Source organism: Pogona vitticeps, chromosome 4 (assembly GCF_051106095.1).
Source record: "Pogona vitticeps strain Pit_001003342236 chromosome 4, PviZW2.1, whole genome shotgun sequence".
Lineage (NCBI taxonomy): Eukaryota > Metazoa > Chordata > Lepidosauria > Squamata > Agamidae > Pogona > Pogona vitticeps.
In genome coordinates, this window is record NC_135786.1 from 134,352,476 (window position 1) to 134,376,538 (window position 24,063).

At 39.3% G+C, this 24,063-nt stretch overlaps 1 protein-coding gene across 7 annotated transcripts in view; it reads left to right on the plus strand.

Annotated features, from left to right (window-relative positions):
* KIZ (kizuna centrosomal protein) overlaps positions 1–24,063 on the plus strand; it is a 108,647-nt gene that overhangs the window by 40,979 nt on the left and 43,605 nt on the right. For 5 of the 7 annotated variants that reach the window (XM_020790540.3, XM_072998440.2, XM_072998433.2 and 2 more), the window contains 5 exons: positions 1,526–1,660; positions 5,001–5,165; positions 8,990–9,128; positions 10,030–10,141; positions 15,001–15,072. In XM_020790540.3, the coding sequence (XP_020646199.3) occupies positions 1,526–1,660; positions 5,001–5,165; positions 8,990–9,128; positions 10,030–10,141; positions 15,001–15,072 (623 nt within the window). The remainder of the gene's footprint in view (positions 1–1,525; positions 1,661–5,000; positions 5,166–8,989; positions 9,129–10,029; positions 10,142–15,000; positions 15,073–24,063) is intronic. The other 2 variants (XM_020790541.3, XM_078392559.1) reach the window with 1 other exon arrangement.

Here is a 24,063-nt window from a genome sequence, read left to right on the forward strand (position 1 = left end):
AGTAGTAGTAGTAGTACGGTTTATAGGCAGCTGTGTGTTTGCTTTGTAGAGTTTTACTGTTGAATGCTGGAACAAAGAAAGCAGCCTGAAATAAAAATCTGAATAGCTATTTACACCTCTATAAAAGGATTAGCAATGCCCCATTGTTAAAATGCTTAAATTGTAATTTGCATCAATATAGAGGTATTGCTTCCCTACAATCCCCTTTTGGTCCCAGTTATGTTTTATACCTGTAGGGGGCCACTAGCCTTTTCCATTCATGTAGGTATAAGGTACTTTTTTAAAAAAATTGTAATTGTCTTAAATTAAGAAAAGGCTAAATGCCAAATTATTTGAGCTGTCCTTTGCAAATCACAGATCATTTTTCTGGCTTGTCTCCAAGATATCTTTTCAGTCTCTAATTATCAAATATTAACAAGTACAACAGTGTAATACATGTACAGTAACAATGTCTCCCTGTCCCCAAGTGAGGTGAGAAAAGTACAGTATGTCATTTGGCCTGAATCAGCCTTGCAGGAAAGGACCATCATTTTATTTAATCAAATTTTGCTACAAATATGTTTTTTCTTCAGCTCCATGGCCTCTATAGGGCAAGAACTTGAGATTCTGACAGAGCTCAAAACACTCTCTCTCCCTTTCCTGTAACATTTGGGAATATTTGGCTTGAGTGGTAAATAACTTCCCTCTGAATTTCCCACGTCTGAACAACTGCTTGGCTTCTGAATGAGAACTCACAATTTGACTATGTCACCTTCTGCATGATTTTGTTACAAGGAAAAAAGATGGGGCCTTTATTTTCACTAATAAACCTGTGTCAGCTCTAATGCGTTGCAATAGTGTAATGAAAGAAGATACTCTAGGCTGGGAGAAATTATAAATTTTTTATCGAGCATTATTGTAGATGCTATTTAGTCTCAGAAATGAGACTCCATAGCAGATAGAAGAGGAAAAATATGTAAAGGTGCTATAGCTGATCTTTATGTACATGCATGTATTTAGATAATGCTGATAGTTTTCAAGTTTTTCCAGGGATATTGCCATATCCTTTTTCCAAGAATTCTGCCATGCAAAATTAAAAATGTAACATTGGTACTGTGCACATACATTATGTTGTTTTTTTTTAAAAAACATATAACACATTTTGGGGGGTAGAAATTTGTTTTATAGTCTCTTATGCAATTTCTAGAATCTGTGTTCCCCCCAGGGTAAAATTAGATGAGACAGAAGCAGTGGATTTTATTGATGTGTATATTTATTTATTTGTTTATTTATTTATTTATTTATTTGATTTATACCCAGCCTATCTGGGCAACTTCTCCACTCTAGGTAGCTAAGTATAAGTTTATAGAGGAAGGGGATCAGGTGTGGTTTTTACATCAAAGGACATACAGGCGATATGTATGCAGTTAGAAAGTACTCAAAGAAATCCTGTCTACCCAATTCACACTTAAATGCTTTTCTTTTTTCTTTTTAAATACCATTTTAATACTTGTAAACAAATACATATTGGTTTTTATTTCTGCAGAGAATGTTTATCATTTGAAGGATTTTCTCATCTTTTGACATTCATAGAAGAAATGGTGGTTGGCTCAGCTTCTGACTGCCCATTGTTCTATCAGAGCAAAGCTGTGAATGCTGCAGAACTGGACACCCTTATAAGGTTTAATGATTAATTTCATTTATTTTTGGAAGAGTTAGTGTACTGTCTGTTTTTATTTTTTCTGGATTTAGTAACTGTGAGTCTACTCAAGTTAGAATCTTGGGTTACTTCCACTTTGATCAGAACTGCTTAAGATAATGATGTAAAAGATACGTGATATTCCCTTTTTCTGATAACATTACTGTACTAGTGTTACTGTCTATGCAGGGTTTCTGCGATCAGCTCTTAGACAAAGATGGTCTGATGAAGAAAATCAATAATAATATTTCTATTCCTAAAAAAGGACTTGACAAAGTTGTTTCTGCACCGGGGACACACTTGACTTTACCCCTCAGCTACCACACTTCTGCTAACTGATAAAGTGGCCCTTATTCTTCTGCTATGGATGACTAAGTCAGTGGCAAAATAATAGTAGAAGTTGAAACTAGCTTTTGGGAACACTGTTAGCTCAAATATTTTCTTAGCCACAAACTATCTTATGTGATTATGGTTAAGGACAGCTTCATAGGTGTTAATATAGTAGTTAAGGTTTATAGACATAACTAGATGGACAGTAGAAAAGGTTTTTCACTCTTTTTTAGCAATTTTGAAATTATAGCTCTTAATTCATTGATGTTGCAGTTTCAGCTATTCAGATATTTCTACTTGTGCCGTTTATTCAGATGGACAGTGTAAGGTGGCAATTACGAGGTACAAATGTTGATTTTATAGGTCTCCCAAGGTAGAATTAACTTTTGTTTGAATATGGCTAAACATGCATTGAGTTTCACAGGGGAACACTTTGGAGTGTCAAGATCTCTCTTTAAGAGACAAGTTTACATGGCAACTTCTCCTTTGTGAATAAATGTGAGAGTCAGATGTCCAACTAGAACTGTTTGGGGAAAATTTTGGTCTACCTTGTACATGCAGCTCAATGTTTATGCCGCTGTTGACAACTTTGTTTTGGTTTCGTGTGAAGTGGCTTTTAAAAAAACTCTTACCTTACCTTGTTCAGCCTTTCTTCACCCAACATTGACTTATGAGCAAGGTCTCAGAAGAGAGAAAAACAACACTTTGATTTAAAGCAAAACATTATGCTTGGAGCTATGCCATCCAAAGCATGGGGATACAGATCACAGATCAGTCTCATCCATCTTTGCTCCAAACATGGATACATTGATGCATCCTTTTTGTGGCTTATCTTCCACACCATACAAATGGGGTAGATAAACTCAATTCCTGAATCCTCCAAAAAGAAAGCACACTGCTTACATAAGATTAAGCCTTTTATACAAAAAGAGATTTGCTTGACTCTATGCATTGACTGGACCAGGCTGGTAAAGTTTATGTAGCTACCAATACAACTGTGCTGCCAGTACAGTGGGGTCTCTACTTAAGAACGTCCCTACTTAAGAACAATCCAACTTAAGAACAGCTCCATTTGCTAAATTTTGCTTCTACTTGAGAACAGAAATCCAAGATAAGAACAGGAAAAAAAAACTTTCCTGCTCTTTTTTTAACCTTAGGTCATCTTAGGTTAAAAAAAAATTCTCCTCCTAGTGGTAGAGTACGTATTAACCAGCTTTGCATTAGTTCCTATGGGAACTAATGCTTCAATGTACGAATGCACCTCTACATAACAAAAAAAAAACAGCCAGAACGGATTAAATGGTTTTCAGTCCATTCCTATGGGAAATGCAGTTCAACATAAGAACTTTTCAACTTGAGAACCACCTTCCAATACGGATTAAGTTCTTAAGTAGAGACCCCACTGTATGCTGTCTGCAAGTGTTGACACTATCGAAGCTTGTGTTGTATTTTAGCTCTTCTGTACCACTAGTGATGTGCTATGTAGGGAACTGGGTAACTGCTGAGGTTATGCTGTAAAGTTTATTTAGGGTGGAAGTTAAGGTACACAGTAACTTCTTGTCTTTAATCCAAGACTTATCCCTGTTTTGGGAATCCAACTTAAATTTCGTTCCTTCTGGCCTAAAGAGAGAACTCCAGGGAGATGAGCAAATGGGTCTTTTTACCATCACATGGAGCATACAACTTCTGTGAGTCCAGGAACCATTGTTTCTCTTCATTGGATCTTTGCATGTCATGCCTCTTCTCTCTGCCCTCTGCCCTGCAGTCTTCAGAAACCTCTGGAAGGGTGTGATTTGTCATCTAAATTTAATTTTAGCCCATCCTGGGCCTTTCTTATGATAGAAAATACCTTGGCCTTTCTTGCAAACAGTACATTAAAAAATCCCCCCCCCCCACACACATACATGTCTACTTTTGGGATGATTATATTTAGAGGGCAAATCACACCTTTCGAATCTTACTGTGATGGAGTTTTCTGTCTGGAATAATAAAAATATGGAGTCCCAGAGGTTGGAATGCTCTGAGGAGTGTACCTGGGGCCTTAAGGACACACACTGCCATTTCCTGCTAAAATAGATCAGGTTGTATTCCCTGACATGTGTGAAAGCTTTTAGATGGCACTTGTTGTTCTGAGAACTTTTTTTTTTTCTGTTTATGGATTGCTCTTACTTACTCTGTGAGGTGCCCTCTCCTCAAGGTAATGTTTCTCTGTTTGATGAAGATCCAATTTAAATGCAGATAAGTTATTTAATGGCTCATTATAAACACTTAGGTTCCATAAATTGTTTATGTGTAGTGCCTGATTTGTTATGTCTTTCAAGAATAGTAAATAAACCCTTACCTATACTTCAGCAATCTGGTGATGAAGTTCCTTGAAGTGATAATGTGGCGGAGACAATCTGGTTGCTTCTGAGCCATGGATGACCTTATGAATGTGTCCACAGATTGTTGAAATATGAAAGCATTTATTTTTGGTACTGGAGCTGATCTTCCTTGATTCCATCTTAGCACAGTCTCATAATAGTTACATAATAGTTACAGTGACACTCCAGTCGACATCTCTGTAGGCTGCATTCTTGTCCTACACAGAGGTTGTTGAAAGAGTTATGTATGTTTTGAAGGGTACTGAGAATTCTGATTTGTTAGGCTGAATTCCTAATCTCCCTTTGGTTGCTAGTTAAAGCAAGTATGAGGAGTATATGGTATTGATCTAGAATTGACTCTTTACAAATGTCCCATAGCATTTCTTCCTAAAGAAACCTAATTGGGTGTGTTACCCTACCTGACTGAATATTAAGAGTGTAAGTGCAGTGTTCACCTGAGAAGGGGATGTTTAGGTTGATGGAGCTCAAGAGAGAACCTTTCATACAGCAGTACCACAGAGAAGAAGCTTATTTAGTTAGTCTCTTTAACTCTTTTCATTAGAATTTATATGTAAGTAAATATAAAGGCTTATGTAAACATTTCATTAAGTACCTACTTTTGTTGATAGCCTCTGTAATGAATCTGGAAGCTTGAAACGAGAAGACCTTGAGATATGTGAAGCACTTGTCCTTCATCAGCTGCAGAGATTATTACAAAGTATGGAAAACAAATGCCTTTTACCAGATAATGCCTTTAATAGCAAAAGCGAGACACTGGATGAAAATCAATCCAGGTATGATAATTGTTAAGACTTGTACAATTAATATTCTTGTGGTGGTGGAGAACCTTTGAGGCCTCCTGCCTTCTCAGCCGGGGAGCCCTTGACTTGGGTTGGAGAGGTCAAAAATCATGGCCAGGACAGAAAGCTGTTTCCCCCAGAGTGGGGCTAGTCACTCTGTGACCTCGGCATGCAAGAACTGGAAGAGGCTTCTGCCACTTAACATCAATAGATCCCCAATTTTGGGTTTGCCAAGGAAAGACTGCAGCTTGGTCTACAGGACAAGGATCGCCATGGCCTGAGCCAGACTGTGTCACTGAGCGAAATTCTGTGGGGCTGTGATCCTCTACTGTGAGCTGTTGAAGGCCTCTGTTCTGCCAAGTAGGAGTTCCACTTGGTGCAGACATCACACACCTGTAGTGCTTTGGAGAATCTGACAACTGCTGCTTCTACAATGGGGAACCAGCCTTTAAACTGGGCAAGAAATGGCCTGTGATCCTGTTGCAGCTGTTCAGGAGCTCACACAGCTGTCTTGCCACCTTGTCATCATGGGCAGGCTGCTCTGATCCCAGATGTAGGGCAGGGTTTACTAAAAAGTGAAAGATGTGGGCAAAGCAATGCATGTTGACAAAACCTACAGTCCCGACTACAGAAACCATATTAGCTCCATTTTCTGTGGTCATAAAGTCCTGTTTGGGGTGTGCATGTCATTACATTATTTCACCAAGAGGTAACATCTCCTGGAAAGTCAGTATGATATTGTCCCCTGTGTACCTCTTCTCCATCATTTGAATGTGGAGCAGAAGCCAGCAATAACCTGGTGGCCTTCTTTCTCTCTTTCTCTTCCCCCCAACTACCTTCAGCCAGATTGCCTCCTTTCACACCCATCAGCGCTCAGTGAGTGAGGGGAAAATTTGGCCCCCACTCCAGCTTGTCATCTGGTGTGAGATGACATTTATGGTTCCACATTCTTGGTCTATTGCTTTCTGAGCCACTCTTGGGCACCATGATACAGGGTGGGCAAAACCATCTGACTCATAGTGGACCTGTATGGCATGTAATAGGAGAGGAAGCCAAGGAGCCAGTAGAAACCCACCTGTAGCCTCTGCATTACTTGCACCCCCCATACCCATCTGCACAAAGCCAAAAAACAAAACTCCACACCTCCTGTCTGCTCCTGTGCAGGGCAAACATCTTTCATGACCAGCAAACCACCCCCTGCTCCCTATCCACTGGAGTTGGCTTTCTGTTGCTATCTCACCATATTAATAGCATGCTAGCCTCAAGCTCAGCATCCTCTGCCCTCTGTGCCACAGAATGGGTAAATTCTAGTGCCATCTCATGCCACAATTAGTCAGGTACCCAGATCCTTCTTCCTGCTCACTTGGGCCTTGCGCAGTTTGCACATGGCAAACCATTGGTCTGCCTCATCCAATCTGAAATTTTTCTGGAGTCAGTGGTCCTTTTGGGACCACAGGAGGAAACAGCAGGAGCAGGTGCCAGCAGACCCTCCCCCAGGAGACACTGCAGGCCTGGCCCTGACATCAGGGACATGGGAATGGTTTAGAGCAGCAGTCCCCAACCTTTATAACCCCGCGGACCAGTTCGGGAAGGTGGGGCACCTCCCCGTGCTCATGCACACGTGAGAAGGGCAGCGCAGCGCTTGGGGGCACTTGTGCACATGCACAAAGGGGTGGGGGAGCGCTCGTGTGGGCGCAGGTATGTGTGCACGTGCACAAAGGGGCTGTGCAGGGGGAGGTCTGTCTCTGCAGCCCGGTCTGGCTCAGACCACGGACTGGCACCAGGCCGCGGACCGGGGGTTGGGGACCTCTGGTTTAGAGGGCTGTATCAAGAGGAGGAGAAGGAGCAGGTTTGTCCTCCGGCACCCTGCTCCTCTTCACCTGTATGAAAACCGCAGAAGGCTCCCCAGAGGCAGACCAGACACTGCCATGCATGGCTAGGGCAGGTGGAGGCCAGAGATAACATGTATTTCCTCTACAGCCTCCTGGCCTAACACGCTTGAGTGCTGACAACCCCAACCCCAGGAAGGTCCACTCTCTCTGAGCCTGGGGCAAGGTGGGGGGGCTGTTTGCTACTGCTGCATTCTGTTTCCTTCCTATGAGAAACAGAAAGTGAAGCCTGTGTAGGAAGGCTCCAGGTTCTCATCCCTGGAGTAGGATTAGCCGGGGGGGGGGGATGGGGAGTAGGCCCTTATATTGCCATATTGGTGCTAGGGACAGAGTCCTGATCCATTAACATGAGCCCTACAGGGCTAGGAGGAGCACCAAAGTCTATTCTCCTCCTGCATGCTCTGTTCCTGGCAGTCACAACACAACCATTATGTACCCTACCTGTCACCTCTCCCTACGCCTGGCCTGACCTGACCTGTACAAAATATAGAGCCAAAAACCAAAGTGTTAGATCCAGCACAAAGAAAGAAACACAGACAACAGCAGCCTTGCACACAACACAGCCCAAGCAGCAGTCTAGCTAGCCAGCAGCCACCCAGCTGGCAGTAAGCAAACCAACTACCCACTTAATCAGTCTGTCCTGTTGATCACCTAGAGTATCTAAGGGGGAAATCTTCAAATCTAGGCCAAATCTCTAGTCAACGCAATATAAAAGCAGAGAAAGTCTCTGTACATGAGGCAGGCTGTACAAAGATGCTCCTCCAGCCAGGAAGAACCACCCACCATCAGTGGCGGTCAGAGCAAAAACCAAACTGCCGTGTCCTGAGGCACACACTGGTATTTGCTGGAATGTCAGTGCGGCAATTTTACATGCAAGGGTCAAATGTAGGCAATCTGTACGACGTCTGATGTTTTCATGATCCTGTCCTCCAGAATTCGGAATCTTTTGGGATTCAGAAGCTTTCTATTGGAAAGCAACAAAAGAATCTAATAACAAAATCAAGTACCTCATTCGTGTTTTTCCCCCATTTGAATTTAACCGAAAGTCCCATCCCTGTTTGTGAATATTAACTGATGTTGGTTCCATGTGTAACTCTTTGTTTGAGGCTGAGGTCTAGCAACAGTTATTTAGGCATTCACAATCTTAAAGTTTAATGTGTTAACACTGTATTATCCCTATTTGATTGTTACTTCTAACATGACTATGAGGAGAATCACATTCCTATAGGCCCTATTCCAAGCTATCCCACTAAGGGTCGCACGGAGAGCCTACTTTATGCTCATTGACTCCTCCATCAAGTACAGCCCTGATTGTGAATGGTTCTGGATCATGGGAGGATCTTTTTCATATGAAAAGGACTTGCTTCTGAATGGGTTCATACCCTTCCTAAGTTTTGTGTATGACTCTGATAACAGAACAAGAGCAGGAGTTCGGATTGTATGGTCAAGCTAATATTAAAATATGGTAAGGGTTTAATTCTTTGCAACATTATGTATTCTTGAGCTTTAAAATTAAATGAGGCTGCACATTTCATTCCTGTGCAGATGTCTCATTAATTATAATCAATCTATTACCCTTGTATCTTGCTTCTCCTCTTAGAGTGGATAGGTTATCTCATGATGTCTTTGGAACTGTAATATAAGCTCTATGGTTGATGTAAAATTCAAGTCCAGCACTGTTTGCTACACTGTAGTAGCTAAACACAAATGCTCTGTTCCTAACCATACAATATCTTGGGACAAGGTCTTTGGAACAAGCTGTTATTTCAGTTCTTTTCTAGGTGGCTATTTAGACAGAGAGGCATTTTAGAAGGAGCCTAATGTCTGTTTAAAAAAAAGGCACCATGAAACTTTCAGGGTAGTCATGTATTTTTATTAATATATGGTCTTTTGCTTATGGTAGTTATATTACATTTCATCTTCCTGTAGGCCTGAACTGACATCGTATTTCACACGTTTATGTAAGCATGCCTGGCTCTTACAAAAGCACAACGTTTCCGTGGAACAAGAGGTGAAATACTTGTTCGATAGCTTGCTGATTTTACAGAGACTTGAACAAAGTGACCAGGTTAGTGCTCGCATCATTTGCCTATTTGGCTGTCTAGGGTGAATGACTGACATCTAGAGAAAGGTCTCAGGAGGGGAAACTTTAAAAATTTTAATGTACATATAAATTATGTGTACTGAAAAGAAGATATGCTTAGATATTCAAATGATGGGCTATGTACACCATTTTCAGTATCTTAAATATACTCGTCAAGTCAGAACTCACAGTGGCTTTCTGAGGTTTCCATGATAATTCGGGATGAACAGACCTAGACTTCTGTCTCTCTTGACAGAACATTTTGCTTACATTCTTTCAGGAATAAGCTTGAATCCGATTGGATACACTTCAAAATGAGTGCCTGTTGAGTTGTCGCTGTAATTGTAGTTTAGAGCTCTTGTATATCACAGATATTCAACTTTTCTTAAGGGCCACATCATTTACCAAATCCTGGAGTTCATGCCAGAATTATCAAATCCTCATAGTTGGTCAGGATCTCTAATAAAACTAATGTCACTTAGCAAAAAGAATTTCACAGATACAGAAATCAAGTACTGTGATGATACGGAGCAATTACATGAAGAAAGTTGGGGTAAGGAGTGTGCAATTAAAGTGGTGACAATGACATTTTGCTTTTCCATAATGCTGGTGAAGCAACAGAGCATGAAAAATACGAAACACAAAATTGGGTCATTTGTTGCAGAATATTTGAAGGGAAAAGCAAGGCAGGCAGAACCAAAGCTCATTTTTTAAAGGTTCAGATATGTGACTTAATTACATTTTTATTGTGATACTGCTAAATGTTGTGGCAACATAACACTTTTCAAAGTTTCTCTTGCCTGACACTCCTCCCCCAAAGTGCAAATACTGTACCTGTATTGTATTTGTTTTTTCTTATAATGCTGTTTTATTCTTGTTTCTGTAGGCCACATCATTATTGAAAGAGAGCTTTCCAGAAGCATATGAAAGCAAGTCACTAGCTTTTAGCAGTAAAACCTCTTGTAATTCACAAAAGAATAATAGTCTAAAAAAGCAAGGTAAATATTCACACTGACTTGGACTATTGTTGAAAAGGCAATTGTAGTTTTTCAAATAATTCATAGTCTGCTGCAGTTCTGATTACATCAGGTTATGATGTGTGACAGTAAAAACTGTGGAAGATATTTGTGCCCTTCTAGCAACTAAGGGACCTTGAACAAGTATGGGCGTGTGGTAGGGATAAAATGTATGCTAGCTGTGGTAGGGATAAATTTTATGCTAGCCTGCACTTATCAGTTGTTTAAATGAATTGAATTTATGGTCAAAGACCAGGACCAAACAAATTGTACATTACACAGCAGAACGTAACAGACAATGTACATTATGGCAAACAATACATCCACAAAGAATGTAAAATTTATGTCACAGTTATCCAAAACCAGAGTAAAACATGACTGTGTTATCAGAGAACAGCAGCATAAAACTTAGTGACCATTAGTAATATGGAGGACCTGATCAGAAAGAAACAATTAGGTTGTTTAAATGCAGGATTATATGTGTGGAGCACTTTGAACTGTTGAAGTAAATGGAACAATCCTTGCTTTTTCAAAGCTCCATGGATGCTGTGGAACCCTAACCCTCTGAGATGAAAACATGTGTGTATTTGAGTGAAATGCTTTTGTTTATGGCTTATAGTGGTGTTTTCCTCTGTGTTTTTCAAAAACTAATGTCTTTCCTATTCCAGGTATAAATTAGAACTGAAATACTGTGTTAGAATTATAGAGTCATAGACTAATGGTGTTTATAAGGCCATTGAGTCCAACCCCTGCTCAATGCAGGGATCCAAATAAAAGTATATCGGACAGATAGTTGTCCTACTTTTTCTTGAATGCTTCCAGTGCTGGAGCACTCAGCACCTCCTGAGGTAATTGGTTCTAATGTTGTACTGCTCTAACAGTTAGGATATTTTTTCCTGATATTCAACCAAAATCTCTTCCTGTAATTTGAGTGCATTGTTACTTCTCCTCCACTCTGGGATGATTGAGAATAAGTCCTGCTCCTCCTCTGTATGACTCTCTAAAATATTTGAAGAGTGCTGTCATATATACCCTCAGTTGTCTTTTCTCAATGCTAAATATTCCCAGTTCTTTCAGTCTTTCCTCATAGGGCTTGGTTTCCAGTCCCCTGATTGTCCTTGTTACCCTCTTCTGAACTTGCTCGAGTTTGTTGCCATCCTTCTTAAGATTGTGGTGTCCAGAAATGGACACAGTACTAAAATGAAGCCAACTAAGATCAGGCCACAATACTCAAGATTGGGCCGAAATAGAGGGGAACTAGTACTTCATAGGATTTGGACATTATACTTCTTTCAATGCAAACTTTTTTGCAGCTGCATTGTACCATTGGCTCTTATTTAGTTTGTGATCTACAACAATTCCAGGATCCTTCTCTCATTTATTATTACTGAAGCAAGTATAAGACATAAGACATAAGAAATTTATTTGTCATTGCGCTCACAAGTGGGTGCAACGAAATGAGGTGCTCTTCCCCAAGGTAAAACTGGACAACACTACAAAAAAAAGTTAAAATATACACAACTTTCACCATCCAAATATAGATACCCCGTTTTCTCTCAGCAATTAAAATTCCACCAAAAACCTATGGCCCCGCATTTAAACTCAATACTGCACTTGGGTAAAAACTGTTCTTGAGTCTGCTTGTCCTTGCTTTCAATACCCTGAATCTCCTTCCTGATGGTAATAGTTTAAAGAGCTGATGTCCCGGATGAGAGGAGTCTTTCAGTATGTTAGATATCTTCCTCTTACATCTGTTCTTATACAATTCTTCCAAAGAGGGGAGTGAACAGCCAATGATGTTTTGGGCCGTCTTAATCACCCTTTGAATAGCCTTTTTCTCTGCCACTGTGCAGCTTGTGAACCATACACAGAGACAGTAGGATAATATGCTCTCAATCGAACTCCGATAGAAGGTGATCAACAAACTCTCAGTCAATTGTTGCTTTCTAAGAATCCTTAGAAAATACAACCGTTGTTGTGCCTTCCTGATTAACGCAGCGGTGTTTGCACTCCAAGTCAGGTCATTTGTTATGATAGTCCCAAGAAACTTACATTCAACCACCTGTTCCACACAAACTCCATCTATATACAGTGGCTGAATGTCTGCTCTTTTTTTCCTATAGTCCACTATGAATTCCTTGGTTTTTTGGATGTTAAATAAAAGATTGTTTTTTTTGCACCAGCGGGATAGCTGTAATACCTCGTCCCGATACGCAGACTCATCATCCCCAGAGATAAGTCCTACTACTGTAGTATTGTCTGCAAATTTGATAATCCTATTACTGGGATGGTTATTGGTGCAATCCGATGAATAAATGGAGAACAGTAGTGGACTAAGGACACAGCCTTGTGGAGTGCCAGTGCTGAGTATCTTGTCAGTAGAGATGTAGTCATTCAGTTTAACCCTTTGTGGACAATTTGTTAAAAAATCCAAAATCCACAGACAGATAGAATCTGGAAAATCAAGATCTTTAAGTTTGTCTATTAATCTGTGGGGTATAATGGTGTTAAAAGCAGAGCTAAAGTCCGCAAACAGCATTCTTACATAATTCCCTTGTGTTTCCAAGTGGGATAAAGCCGTATAAAGTACAGTATTGATCGCATCCTCGGTTGATCTATTTTCTTTATAAGCAAACTGAAGCCCATCAAAGGGATCAGGAAGGCAGGAGATAATATATTTCCGAACTAACTGCTCAAAGCACTTCATTAAAATTGAAGTTAGTGCCACCGGCCTGTAGTCATTCGGACTGTTTGTAGGCAACTTTTTAGGCAGTGGAATGATGACGGAAGCCTTGAGACAGACGGGAACTGCGCATAGTGTCAGGGATCGATTAAAAATTACAGTCCATATCCCGGCTAGCTGATCAGCACAGTCTTTTACCACCCGACCAGGAATTAAGTCGGGTCCAGCTGCTTTTCTGGAGTTAACCACTTTCATAGTCTGTCTCACATCCTGCTCATTCACAATGAAGGGGGGACTCTGCTGAGTAAATGATGGCAAACGAACAGTTTCAGTTTGATTGATCTCGAATCGAGCAAAAAAGTTGTTCAACTCCTCAGCCACCTCCACACCTCCGCCCGAGGAAACCTTTTTTGCTTTGTAGTTTGTCAGTTGTTGAACCCCCTGCCAAACTTGCCTCATGTTATTGCTGAGAAAGCAGTCTTCAATTCTCCTCTTGTATTCGGCCTCTCCTCAAATTCGTTCTTGCTGCACTGTAGTCTAGATCATCCCCAGACTTAAAAGCCTTATTTCTAGCATACAACAGGCGTCTAACCTTCCCGGTCATCCAAGGTTTTTGATTGGGATAAACCCGGATACGTTTATCCACTGTGACCGTGTCAATACAGTGTGCCATATACCCTAACACTGCAGCTGTATGTTCTTCCAGATCAGGATGGTCAAAAACTTCCCAATTCGTTTGTTCAAAACAGTCCTTTAACTGCTCCATTGCTCTAACCCATCTAGTAACTGTGCATTTTGTTTATTTTTCCTAGGTGTAGAATTTTGCATTTATTCCTGTTAAATTTCATCTTGTCTTTTCAACCCAATGCTTAAGCCTATCAAGACCTTTTTGAATGTTGTATCTGGCTTCCAGGGTATTAACTATTCTACTCAATTTTGTGTCATCTGCAAACTTGATAAGTGTTCCCTGCACCCCCTCATCTATTGAGCAGCACTGGGCCCAGGAATGAGCCTCCTAGTACCCCACTTGTTACCTCCTTTCAGTTTGAGAAGGAACCATTGATAAGCACTCTCTGAGTATGATTATGCAACCAACAGTGTATCCATCTGATAGTTGTTCTATCCAGCCCGTATCTAGTAAACTTGCTAATGAAAATATCATGGAGCACTTTGTCAAAGGCTTTACTGAAGTCAAGACATATTACCTTGACAGCATTCACACTGTCTGCCAGGGAAGTTACCTGATCAAAAAATGAGAGAATAGTCTGGATTTTTTCTTGACAAATCAGTGTTGGCCTCTAGTTATTACTGCATTGTTTTCAAGGTGCTTGGAGAGTGACCACCTTATAATCTGCTCCAGAATTTCCCCTGGGATTGTCAGGCTGTAGTTCCTGTGTTGTTGTCCCATTAAAATATATTATATGGAGAAAATGTCTGTAGGTTGTAATATACATTTCTCTACAGAAACACTGATGGAAAAATATATGTATATATTTGTAGCTTGTTAGTTATAGAGGAAGCACAGATAGATCTTCCCCACCCTTAGAAGTAAGACGCCCCATACCGAGAAAAGCATGTGTTGGATTTTTGAAATTTATTTTCAAAAAATGGATTTGTTAGATGAATTTGTTTTGCTAAAGGAAGCAATTTGATTTAGGAGCAGGAGATGGTGATTTGCTCAGTATGTCCTCTCATCAAAGGCCAAAAGAGACAAGCAATTAGAATACAGACTTCTTTACATAGTAAGCATATGCAACTCTATTTAGGTTGTCTTGGTAGATATTTATCATTACAAAACTTTATGATTTAAATTAATTTTGTGAGTTTAGTGGTTTTTATGTGTATCAAATATTGCTTTTGGATTAATGGCCAAGATGGCGAAGTTATAGCTGTCTTTTCTTTAAAAAGCCGGAGACCCAAACTATTCAAGGTATTTGGCCAGTTTACTGTTTTCTTTGCCAGCTGCACACAGAGAGTAGCCGCATATTTGACTGAAGTTCACAGTAGGGTCCTTTTGTAAAGAACTGTAATGGACAGTTTAGATCAATAAACAAGAGATAACAAAAATGAAAAATTAAAGGGAATGGGGCTTAAAAAGAAAACAAACTGGTATGATCACTGTGACTTTGAAATGTGCTTCATTATTGTCTGCGTTCAGATACAGAAGTCACAAGCTGGTGTGAAGATGAGAGCAAGGAAGAAAGCCTGGTGGAAAAGATTCCTATTACAGGTAAAAGTAATGGCTGCATAACAGCCTCAAATGCAGGGTTTGACTTTATTATATAATCAAAACATTGCATTTTAGCAGCTTGTGAATCCCCCTAATAGTGAGTAAATTCAGCTACTACATACTGAGCACAGAGATTAAACGCAAGATCATAAAGTCCACGCTTATGTTAACATAAACCAAGATGGAAAATAACAGTGTCTATTTTAATTCCTTGTAATCATGTTACACATTTTAAACCTTGTGAATATCCTCTGTTATTTTAGCCTTTCAGGTCTTGTATCGGTGTTACAAAGGTCAGTCTCCATGGGGAAGAATCAGTAATTATATGGCAAACTACAGATGTTTCTGATTTGACTCTTTTCTTTTCTGTAGTAATTGAATGTGTATCATTAGAATAAGAGCAGGGGGGAAATGTGCCACACAACAAGCTGGGTTTTTGCAGCAGTAACAAAGGCCCTCTGATAATTTAAAAAATATTTTGCAATAAGGTATCATCAGGACCTGTTAAGATTTCTCTTTATTATGTTTGTTTAGAGAGAATATCAAAAACAGAGTAGCTGTTTTGGTGTGAAGATACTGTATACATTAGCATGCTTGATAGATATGTGCCTGTTTGTAGTAAGTTAATTTAGTAGTCACCTTGTATTATAAGGAAGAAAAACCTTAATTGCCAGGGAAAATATTGGTGTGTGTGTGTTTTGGACAATGCGGAAGTAGCTTAAATTCTTATGTTGTTTAATATGCATTTTGTAAAAACTATTCACATAGATTTTTGCAGATGCTTTTAACATGTTCATGTCAAGCCTAAAAACACACAACTAGTATAAAGATATGTGGGTCCTGGAGAACAACTTTATTTGTACAGATCTATGTTTTACTCTTTCCCTTTCACAAACCAATTCTACCTGTAAATCTTGATGAACAGTACAACACATTTTTTAGTCTTCACAAATACACAGATTTTTTTCTTAGAAGAACACAGAAATTTAGCTTTGATTCTTAGTGGTGAAACATACAGTATTTCAGGCTGGGGTTGGTTATGTGAAGCAATAGAGACATGGATTTTGAGGTGTGTCTAGGCTGATGGTTTTTTACGTGATATTCCTAGTTTATACTGCAAATAGGAAGAATATTTTGTGTCTTCCACATAGCCGTATGGCTCTTGGCTTCTGAATTTTTTCTTGCAATAAAGCAGTACTTTTATAAAGATATACTAACTTTCCCACATCTCTGACAAGTTCTCCACAGTTGTTTTGAGAGCAACGGCTGGTAGCTCCTTCTCAGATAATGATGATCACACTCTGTGTTGATTTCATTCATGTTCATTAAATCTGATTGGTATTTTTAAGTTCAGTATATGAATACTGACTGACTGCTGTAATCTAGGAAACAAAAAGAAGCCTTTACAGAAAGTGGAACTATCTAGGACCAAACATTAGCGAGAGGAACAATACCATCAAACAGGAATCTTCAGAAGGCAAATTATAAAATTAAAATTAAAAAATTATGTCAATACCTAAGTAATTCCTGCCTAAAATTAAAAAGAGAAAATCTTTAGAAAATTACTTTCACTTTCCCCATTTTTTATGTGGAAAGTATTCCAGAACAAGAACAAGTATGTAGTTGTAGAAGGGGTAGCTGTGTTAATCTGTGCAAGCATTATAGGTAAAAACAAAATAGAAATAAAAAGTAAAAAATGACAAGAATGTGGTGGCACCTTAAAGGCTAACTTTTATATTTTTTAGTGTAAGCTTTTGTGAATAAGTCTGAAAAAGTACGAAAACCATGATCCACCTGTGGATAATCCGTATCACTTTCAGTAGGAAAGGTCTGAGTGTTTACTTTCTCTTTGTAATCTGTCAGACCTACAGTTTGAGCCCATGCATGTTTAATCTGAAGAAGGTCCACTGGGTTCAGTGGGCCCAACCCACTGCTGTGCTGATTTCAGTTTTAGTGGATATATAGCCACTCTGGTGTACTTAGAACAGGTAGATTTTCAAGCAGGCACATACAAGAAGTCTGTGGCCTGATGCAGGGTGGTGCTCTTTTTAGAAACAAATACAGGTTGCATGTGCATAGTGAGGTCTTTCATTGTTTTCCTCAACCGGCTTCTTTGATGCATTGCATCTGAACGTCTTGAAAAAGCAGTATTTGTGGGAGAGAGGCAACTGTTTGGAAAGGAAACTAAACAGCTCCTATGATTTTGTTTCTCTTCTAACATACATTGCCACTTCTTGTGCACTTGCTGCCAAGAGATTTATTTTCCTTGTATCTTCCTTAACCTGGTTAATGTAGTTAGAAGCTTTCTAACTTTGTATAGCTTCAGTACAGATGTAATGCTTTGAAAGGACATGGTATGGCCGCAGTCATCTGTGTGAGTCCAGCTTTGCCATTTGCATAACAGGCATGAGTAAGACACTCCCCAGCCATCAGTCTTGTCCTGTCCCTCCTGCTAGAGAGGGGCAGTCTTGCCTGTAAAAGCGTGGGGCAAACTATATATTCATAGGTACATACCGTATAGTAATCACTTTTAAACAAAATAACAAACCTCTAAAAACAATTGTAAAATACTGCAAGGATTTCTTTCTGTGTCCTCTCCAGTTTTATCTTCATCTGGTTTAAAAGGTGAGTTGTCATCGTAACAGAAAATGTCAGAAAACAACATACTGTATAAAGGCATGCAAAGGCTGTATTTACATTTCAATCAAAATGTAAATACAGTGGTTAACATAGCTATGAAAAATGATAAATCAGAAAAGATTTATTGCATAAATTAAAGGAATATATGAGGAATCTCGATTTATGATAGTCAATATATGTTAGCAGTGTCAAATATACTAATCGGTAAGAGGCCTCTTCAGTTGTCGCTGATTTCTATTTGAATTAAACTACCTTTAAATCTCACTGTCCTTACAATATTATCTTTGCATCTATCTGCATTAAACACTTCATAATAGAAATATAGTAATGCTTTTCATATATAAAAAGAGAGCTTTTCTAACTGTATTTTTATTATATAGACATATAATAAATTACTTTAGTACAATGGTGCCTCGCACAACGATTGCTTCATACAACAATGAATTCACACAGCGATGGGTTTTTTTTGAGGAATTTCCCCCATCGTTTAACGATGTTCTCTATGGGGGAATTTCACTTAACGATGTCCCTTTTTGCTCATTTAAAAGTGTCTTAAAATGTTTGAAACCTGTTTTAAATGCATGGATTCCATAGTGCACCTTGTGAAACATGTGCAAACTTAATTTGGTTTTGTTCTGAGTCTTCATTAATTTTTGGTGATTTTTTTATTTTCTCCATTTAAATCAATTGAATGGACAGTTCAATGCATTTAAATAGGGAAAACAAAAAATCACCAAAAATTAAGGACGACTCAGAACAACACCAAATTAAGTTTGAATAGGGTTCAGGAGGTGGGCTAACGATTGCAAGCATTTAAAACCTGTTCCAAACATTGTAAGGCACTTAAAAATGAGCGAAAAGGGACATCGGAAAGGACTTCAAAAGCACTGAAGCCGGCTTCAGTGCTTTTGAAGCTCTTCCGTTTTCGCTCATTTTTAAGGGTCTTACTATGTTTGGAACAGGTTTTAAATGCTTGCAGTCGTTAGCCCACCTCCTGAACCCTATGCAAACTTAATTTGGTGTTGTTCTGAGTCGTCCTTAATTTTTGGTGATTTTTTGAATTTTCTCTCATTGGAATGCATTGAACTTTCCGTCCAATGCATTCCAATGAGAGAAAATTCAAAAAATCACCAAAAATTAAAGACGACTCAGAACAACATCAAATTAAGTTTGCATAGGGTTCAGGAGGTGGGCTAACCATTGCAAGCATTTAAAACCTGTTCCAAACATTGTAAGGCACTTTTACAGGAGCGAAAAAGGACTTCGCAAAGCCATTGAAATGTATTGAGTCGGCTTCAATACATTCCAATGGAGGAAACATTGTTTCACTCAACGATGTTTCCTATGGGTTTTTTCACTTAAAGACGGCAATCCGTTCCAATTGGAACGGATTAACCGGTTTTCAATGCATTCCTATGGGAAATGGTGTTTCACAGAATGATGTTTCACACAACGTTGATTTTTTTGGAACCAATTAACATCGTTGTGTGAGGCACCACTGTACTTAGATTGAATCTCTTTACTGTTGCATAGTTCTTTGGATACTTTAAAAGTGATGGAAATAGGCATCTATGAAAAAATGTGAATTAATTGATAAGTTGTGAAGAGGAGGTAAAAATCACAAAACTCAATGTGGCAAATTCAGGAACACAAATACATCAACTGTGAAGAATAGTTTTCTGCATTAACTTGAAAGTAGAATATTACAGCTTGGAAGGTAATACTAGTACAGATATGTTAATGATGAATCATTAAAGAAAAAACTGGTCAAAATTAGAACATGAAGAGAAATTTATAAAATTGCTAAATAAGCTCTGTTAAAATGAAGTCATTAAACTGTTAGATAAAATATCATTTATGATCACAAAAAATAGCAAGAAATGGTCAGCTGCCCCAATTACCCATAAAAGGTAGTGACATAAAATAACTTGAAAGGTTAATTATCATTAAAAAATTAACATTCTTGGCATTTTATGATTAAAATAATGAATTTTACATTGCTTGTTGAAAGTTGTCATAAATGAAGGGCTATGAATTAATACCTAATGATTTATTTCTAAACTCTGCACTGTGCACTGTGGTCCTTTAACTATGCTGAGATGATCATTTCCATCATTCTTTTCCCACTTGGTAAAAAATGTCATTTCAAATGGCACTTAATGTATAATAAAGCTAAGATATTGAAGTTGGACTAGATGATGGTTGGGATCCCTTCCAAGTCTAGTTCTGTTCTCAAATAATGCACTCCCATTGCAGTCAATGAGATTTTCATTAGTGTTGTAAAAGACCCATTGATCTTAGTGGGTTTAGCTAAGATTAAAATTGGGTTTAGGCCTGTGTTTCCCACAATACACTTGCATTGCTCATCTTTCTAGGCACAATCTTAGCCATGTTTTCTCAGAGGGAGGAGTCATTCACTTATGGAAAATGTATATAGGACTGAGGCCTTCAGCTGATAAAGGTCTCTTTATCAGATATAGTTTAAGTTGTCAGATTCTTATTTGGATAACTGATTCCCCCAGGAGTCCTACGAAGTTTTACAGACCTCCCAGTGAAGAGAACAGATTCTATGATTTGTCATAATTGACATCCCAGTAAAGGGTTAATACTAGAATGAAACCAAATAATCAGTTACAAGCTGTTTCTAAAACTCCTCTGAGTATCATAAGTGTCTTCATTGTTGCAATAATTCTAGACCACTCCATAATTTGTTAATTCTATGCAAGTTATATTTATTTACATCATTTCTAGGTTCCATGCTTGAAAATAGCAAATCCAAAATTTATCAAAGACAGTCTTGAAAATATAAGTTATCAAGTTATGAGGAATAAACTATAGGCAAATATGTTTAAATCTAAAAGTCATACAGACATATAAAATGGTAAGCTTAAAATACTGTAGGTTTACTTAAAATATATCCTTGCAACTTGTAAAAAATTACTGAAACTTAGGTTACAGGCATAATTCAAGCTGTGTATGCATCAAAAAACAAAATTATTAAAACACAGGAGCTCATAGCCTGTAAAGGCAGGGAATACATCTCTATAACACCTCAAAGTTCTTAAAAATAAAATCATAAAAAGCTAAAACCCTTATAGTTTTCAGTGATAGGCATGAAAAAGCATTTAAACGTAAAAGTAAAAATATACAGAATCAAAAGCATTGCTTAGCTCTAAGCATGTTATTAACACAGAGAAAAATATTTTTCTTACCAAGCCCTTTTGCTTTTAGCTATGTTATGCCCTCCGTTCTGAAGGAAATCAACCTGAGTGCTCACTGGAAGGACAGATCTTGAAGCTGAGGCTCCAATACTTTGGCCATCTTATGGGAAGAGAAGACTCCCTGGGAAAAACCCTGATGTTGGGAAAATGTGAAGGCAAGAGGAGAAGGGGATGACAGAGGACGAGATGGTTGGACAGTGTCATCAAAGCTACCAACATGAATTTGACCAAACTCCAGGAGGCAGTGGAAGACAGGAGGGCCTGGCGTGCTCTGGTCCATGGGGTCACGAAGAGTTGGACATGACTTAACGACTAAACAACAACAAACAACAATGTTATTCCCATGGCAATATCCTGGCTGCTCTCAATCGGTCTGTGTCTTTCGTGCTCCACTACAAGCAGGGAATGCTACCTTTTTGTAAAAACGGCTGTCTGCATCCTTTGGGAGATGTTCTGCAAACATGATAGAATTCTCTATTTAGATACCTGTTGATGTTTTGTTTTAGCCAAAACAATCTGACATAGAACTTTAGCTTTCTCATGGACAAGCAATGTCCTTGAGTACTGATGAGCTGGGGTAGCAATCAGCTAGATTAGCCAGACTCTAGGGTAGCCCCCACTGTTGGAGTACCATTTTCTAGATGAAGCATTTTCATTGGCACCATATTTAGACAATGCAGTACATTTAGATACCATATTTGCCGGCGTATAAAGTGACTTTTTTGGCCTAAAAACATGCCTCCAAGTGGAAGGGTCGTCTTATATGCCGAGTGCACTTCAGTTGGGCCAGGAAGGAGCCACTGCCGCTGCCGTTGAGTGAGTGGCGCAGGGCTGCTCCAGCCGGGGAGGAAGGCAGGCGGTTGGTTCGGATGGAGGAAGGAAAGCAGAGCCGGCCATGCCTGAATGGCCAGAGCCTGCCACTGGGCTGCCCGCCACCCCGCGCTGCTGAGCCAGCTGCTCACGCCCGCCCCCAGAGAGCCGCTTCCTCTCATCCTCCTCTGCTGCCGCCACCTACCCAGCCGCTTCCCCTCCTCGCCCTCCTTGCCGCAGAGCCAGCTGCCCTCTCGCCCGCCGGCCGCCAGAGAGCCGCTTCCCCTCCTCCTTGGGCCCGCCCAGCCACTTCCCCTCCTCCTCACCCTCCTTGTCGTCAGCCATGAACTTCCAGGGTGGGCCTGGGCAGAGCCCCGGGAAGCTGCTGCCGGCGCCGCAGCAGAGCCGTCCACTTTATATTTTGAGTGGAAATGTTGGGGGTTCATCTTATACGCCCAGTCGTCTTGTACGCCGGCAAATACGGTATTTCATTCATAATGTCTATAAAATATTATATGAGTTCATACTCCCCATTGTCACCTCATTAAATTAGACAATTATTAATTATTATGAGGCTAAATCTTTATAAAATGAACACTACTTTTGCTTTTTTTCTAATTGCTTATCAAGAAACAAACTACTTAAAATAACATTTATCTATTTATCCTTTTCATTGTTTTGTAAAAGCTTCTTCTGTACAATATATGGTTATTTTCATTTGTTCAACACCGATTTTCACATCTATTTTGTGGTATTTTTTTAAAATTAATATTATAGGTAAACGTAACTCAAGCAGCAATGTAAAATGCTTTCCATTTTTTTCTGTTGTCTCTCCTCACATAATGTAAGCATTTTGTTATTTTCCTTTTTCATCACGAAAACTTGTTGAGAAACTTAATCAACTACATTTGCCTTATCAGTTCTGTTTGTACCAAAATATGCAAGTTGTTTTGGTTTTACAATATAAACAATCCTCACAGAGTATGTTTCCAGTTACAGTGGTGCCTCGCAAGACGAATGCCTCACAGGGTGAAAAACCCGCAAGACAATTGGTTTTTGCGATTGCTATGGTGCCTCGCAAGACGGCACCATAGGGTTCCCATAGGGAACCTCGCAAGATGATTTTTTTTGCAAGACAGCGCTTCTTGCGGAATGAATTACATTCGCCTTACGGGGCACCACTGTATACATTTGCTTTTCATACAGCTCTCTGAGGCACCTTTTAACAGGACTTTTTTTAGGGCAACACTTTTGGACTCCCTTCATCTCAAAATTTTGAACACTTAATGCTTCTTCCAAGTACTAACGCTACTTGCGTTGGCACTTGAATTGATTCTTGTCTCCTTGCAGACAAGCTGACCTAGCTGTTTGATTGTTCAGTGTTCAGTATTAGGGCAATGGCATTTGTTTTCCAAATTTGCTTCCTCACATTTTAGCATACAACTGAAATGAGATTTTTTTTTTTAATGGTAGAATCCTGTAAGAGTATTGTTTGGATTCTCCATATTATTGAATAATGTCAATACAAAGGAAATGGAACCATGCAGAAATAACCTAAAAGTGTGACTGAGCTACATGAGCTCTGGGTTTGATTGTGCTGAACTGGAAATTGTGCTAATATAGGCTATCTCCAGAGCAATAACTACAGTATCTGAGTCTGTGGCTCTAATTTGCGAAAGCGGATTGCAAATATAAAAATTGTTTACAGTGTTGTTGGTTTATCTAATATGTCTATTTTTTATTATCTTGAGTTAGGTCTGATGTTCTTTGTATAATCTGTGTTCACAGAGCTGAAGATAATTTTGCATGCCCTTTGTAAACTGAATGGCCACTGTGATACACAATGATAAGCCAAAATATTGTAAAATAACTAGCGTTTCACACTTTTCCATGTATTGAATTTGGAAGAAAAAAAACCCCGACACTGTCAGGTGTTTTTGTTGTTTAGTCGTTAAGTCATGTCCGACTCTTCGTGACTCCATGGACCAGAGCACGCCAGGCCCTCCTGTCTTCCACTGCCATTCCATTCACCAAACATGAATTTGGTCAAATTCATGTTGGTCGCTTTGGTGACATCGTCCAGCATCTCGGCCTCTGTCGTCCCCTTCTCCTCCTGCCTTCACATTTTCCCAACATCAGGGTCTTTTCCAGGGAGTTAGTATGTTAACAGAGAACATACTAACAATCACTAATGCAGTACAGTGATCATCCATTTTCCTGCCCCCTTCCCACGGGACATCAGATCAGTATGGTTCAGATAAGGGAACAGGGTGGGTTTATTCCCACTCCTTCCTTTGAAAATTTGCTTATTATTGGTGAA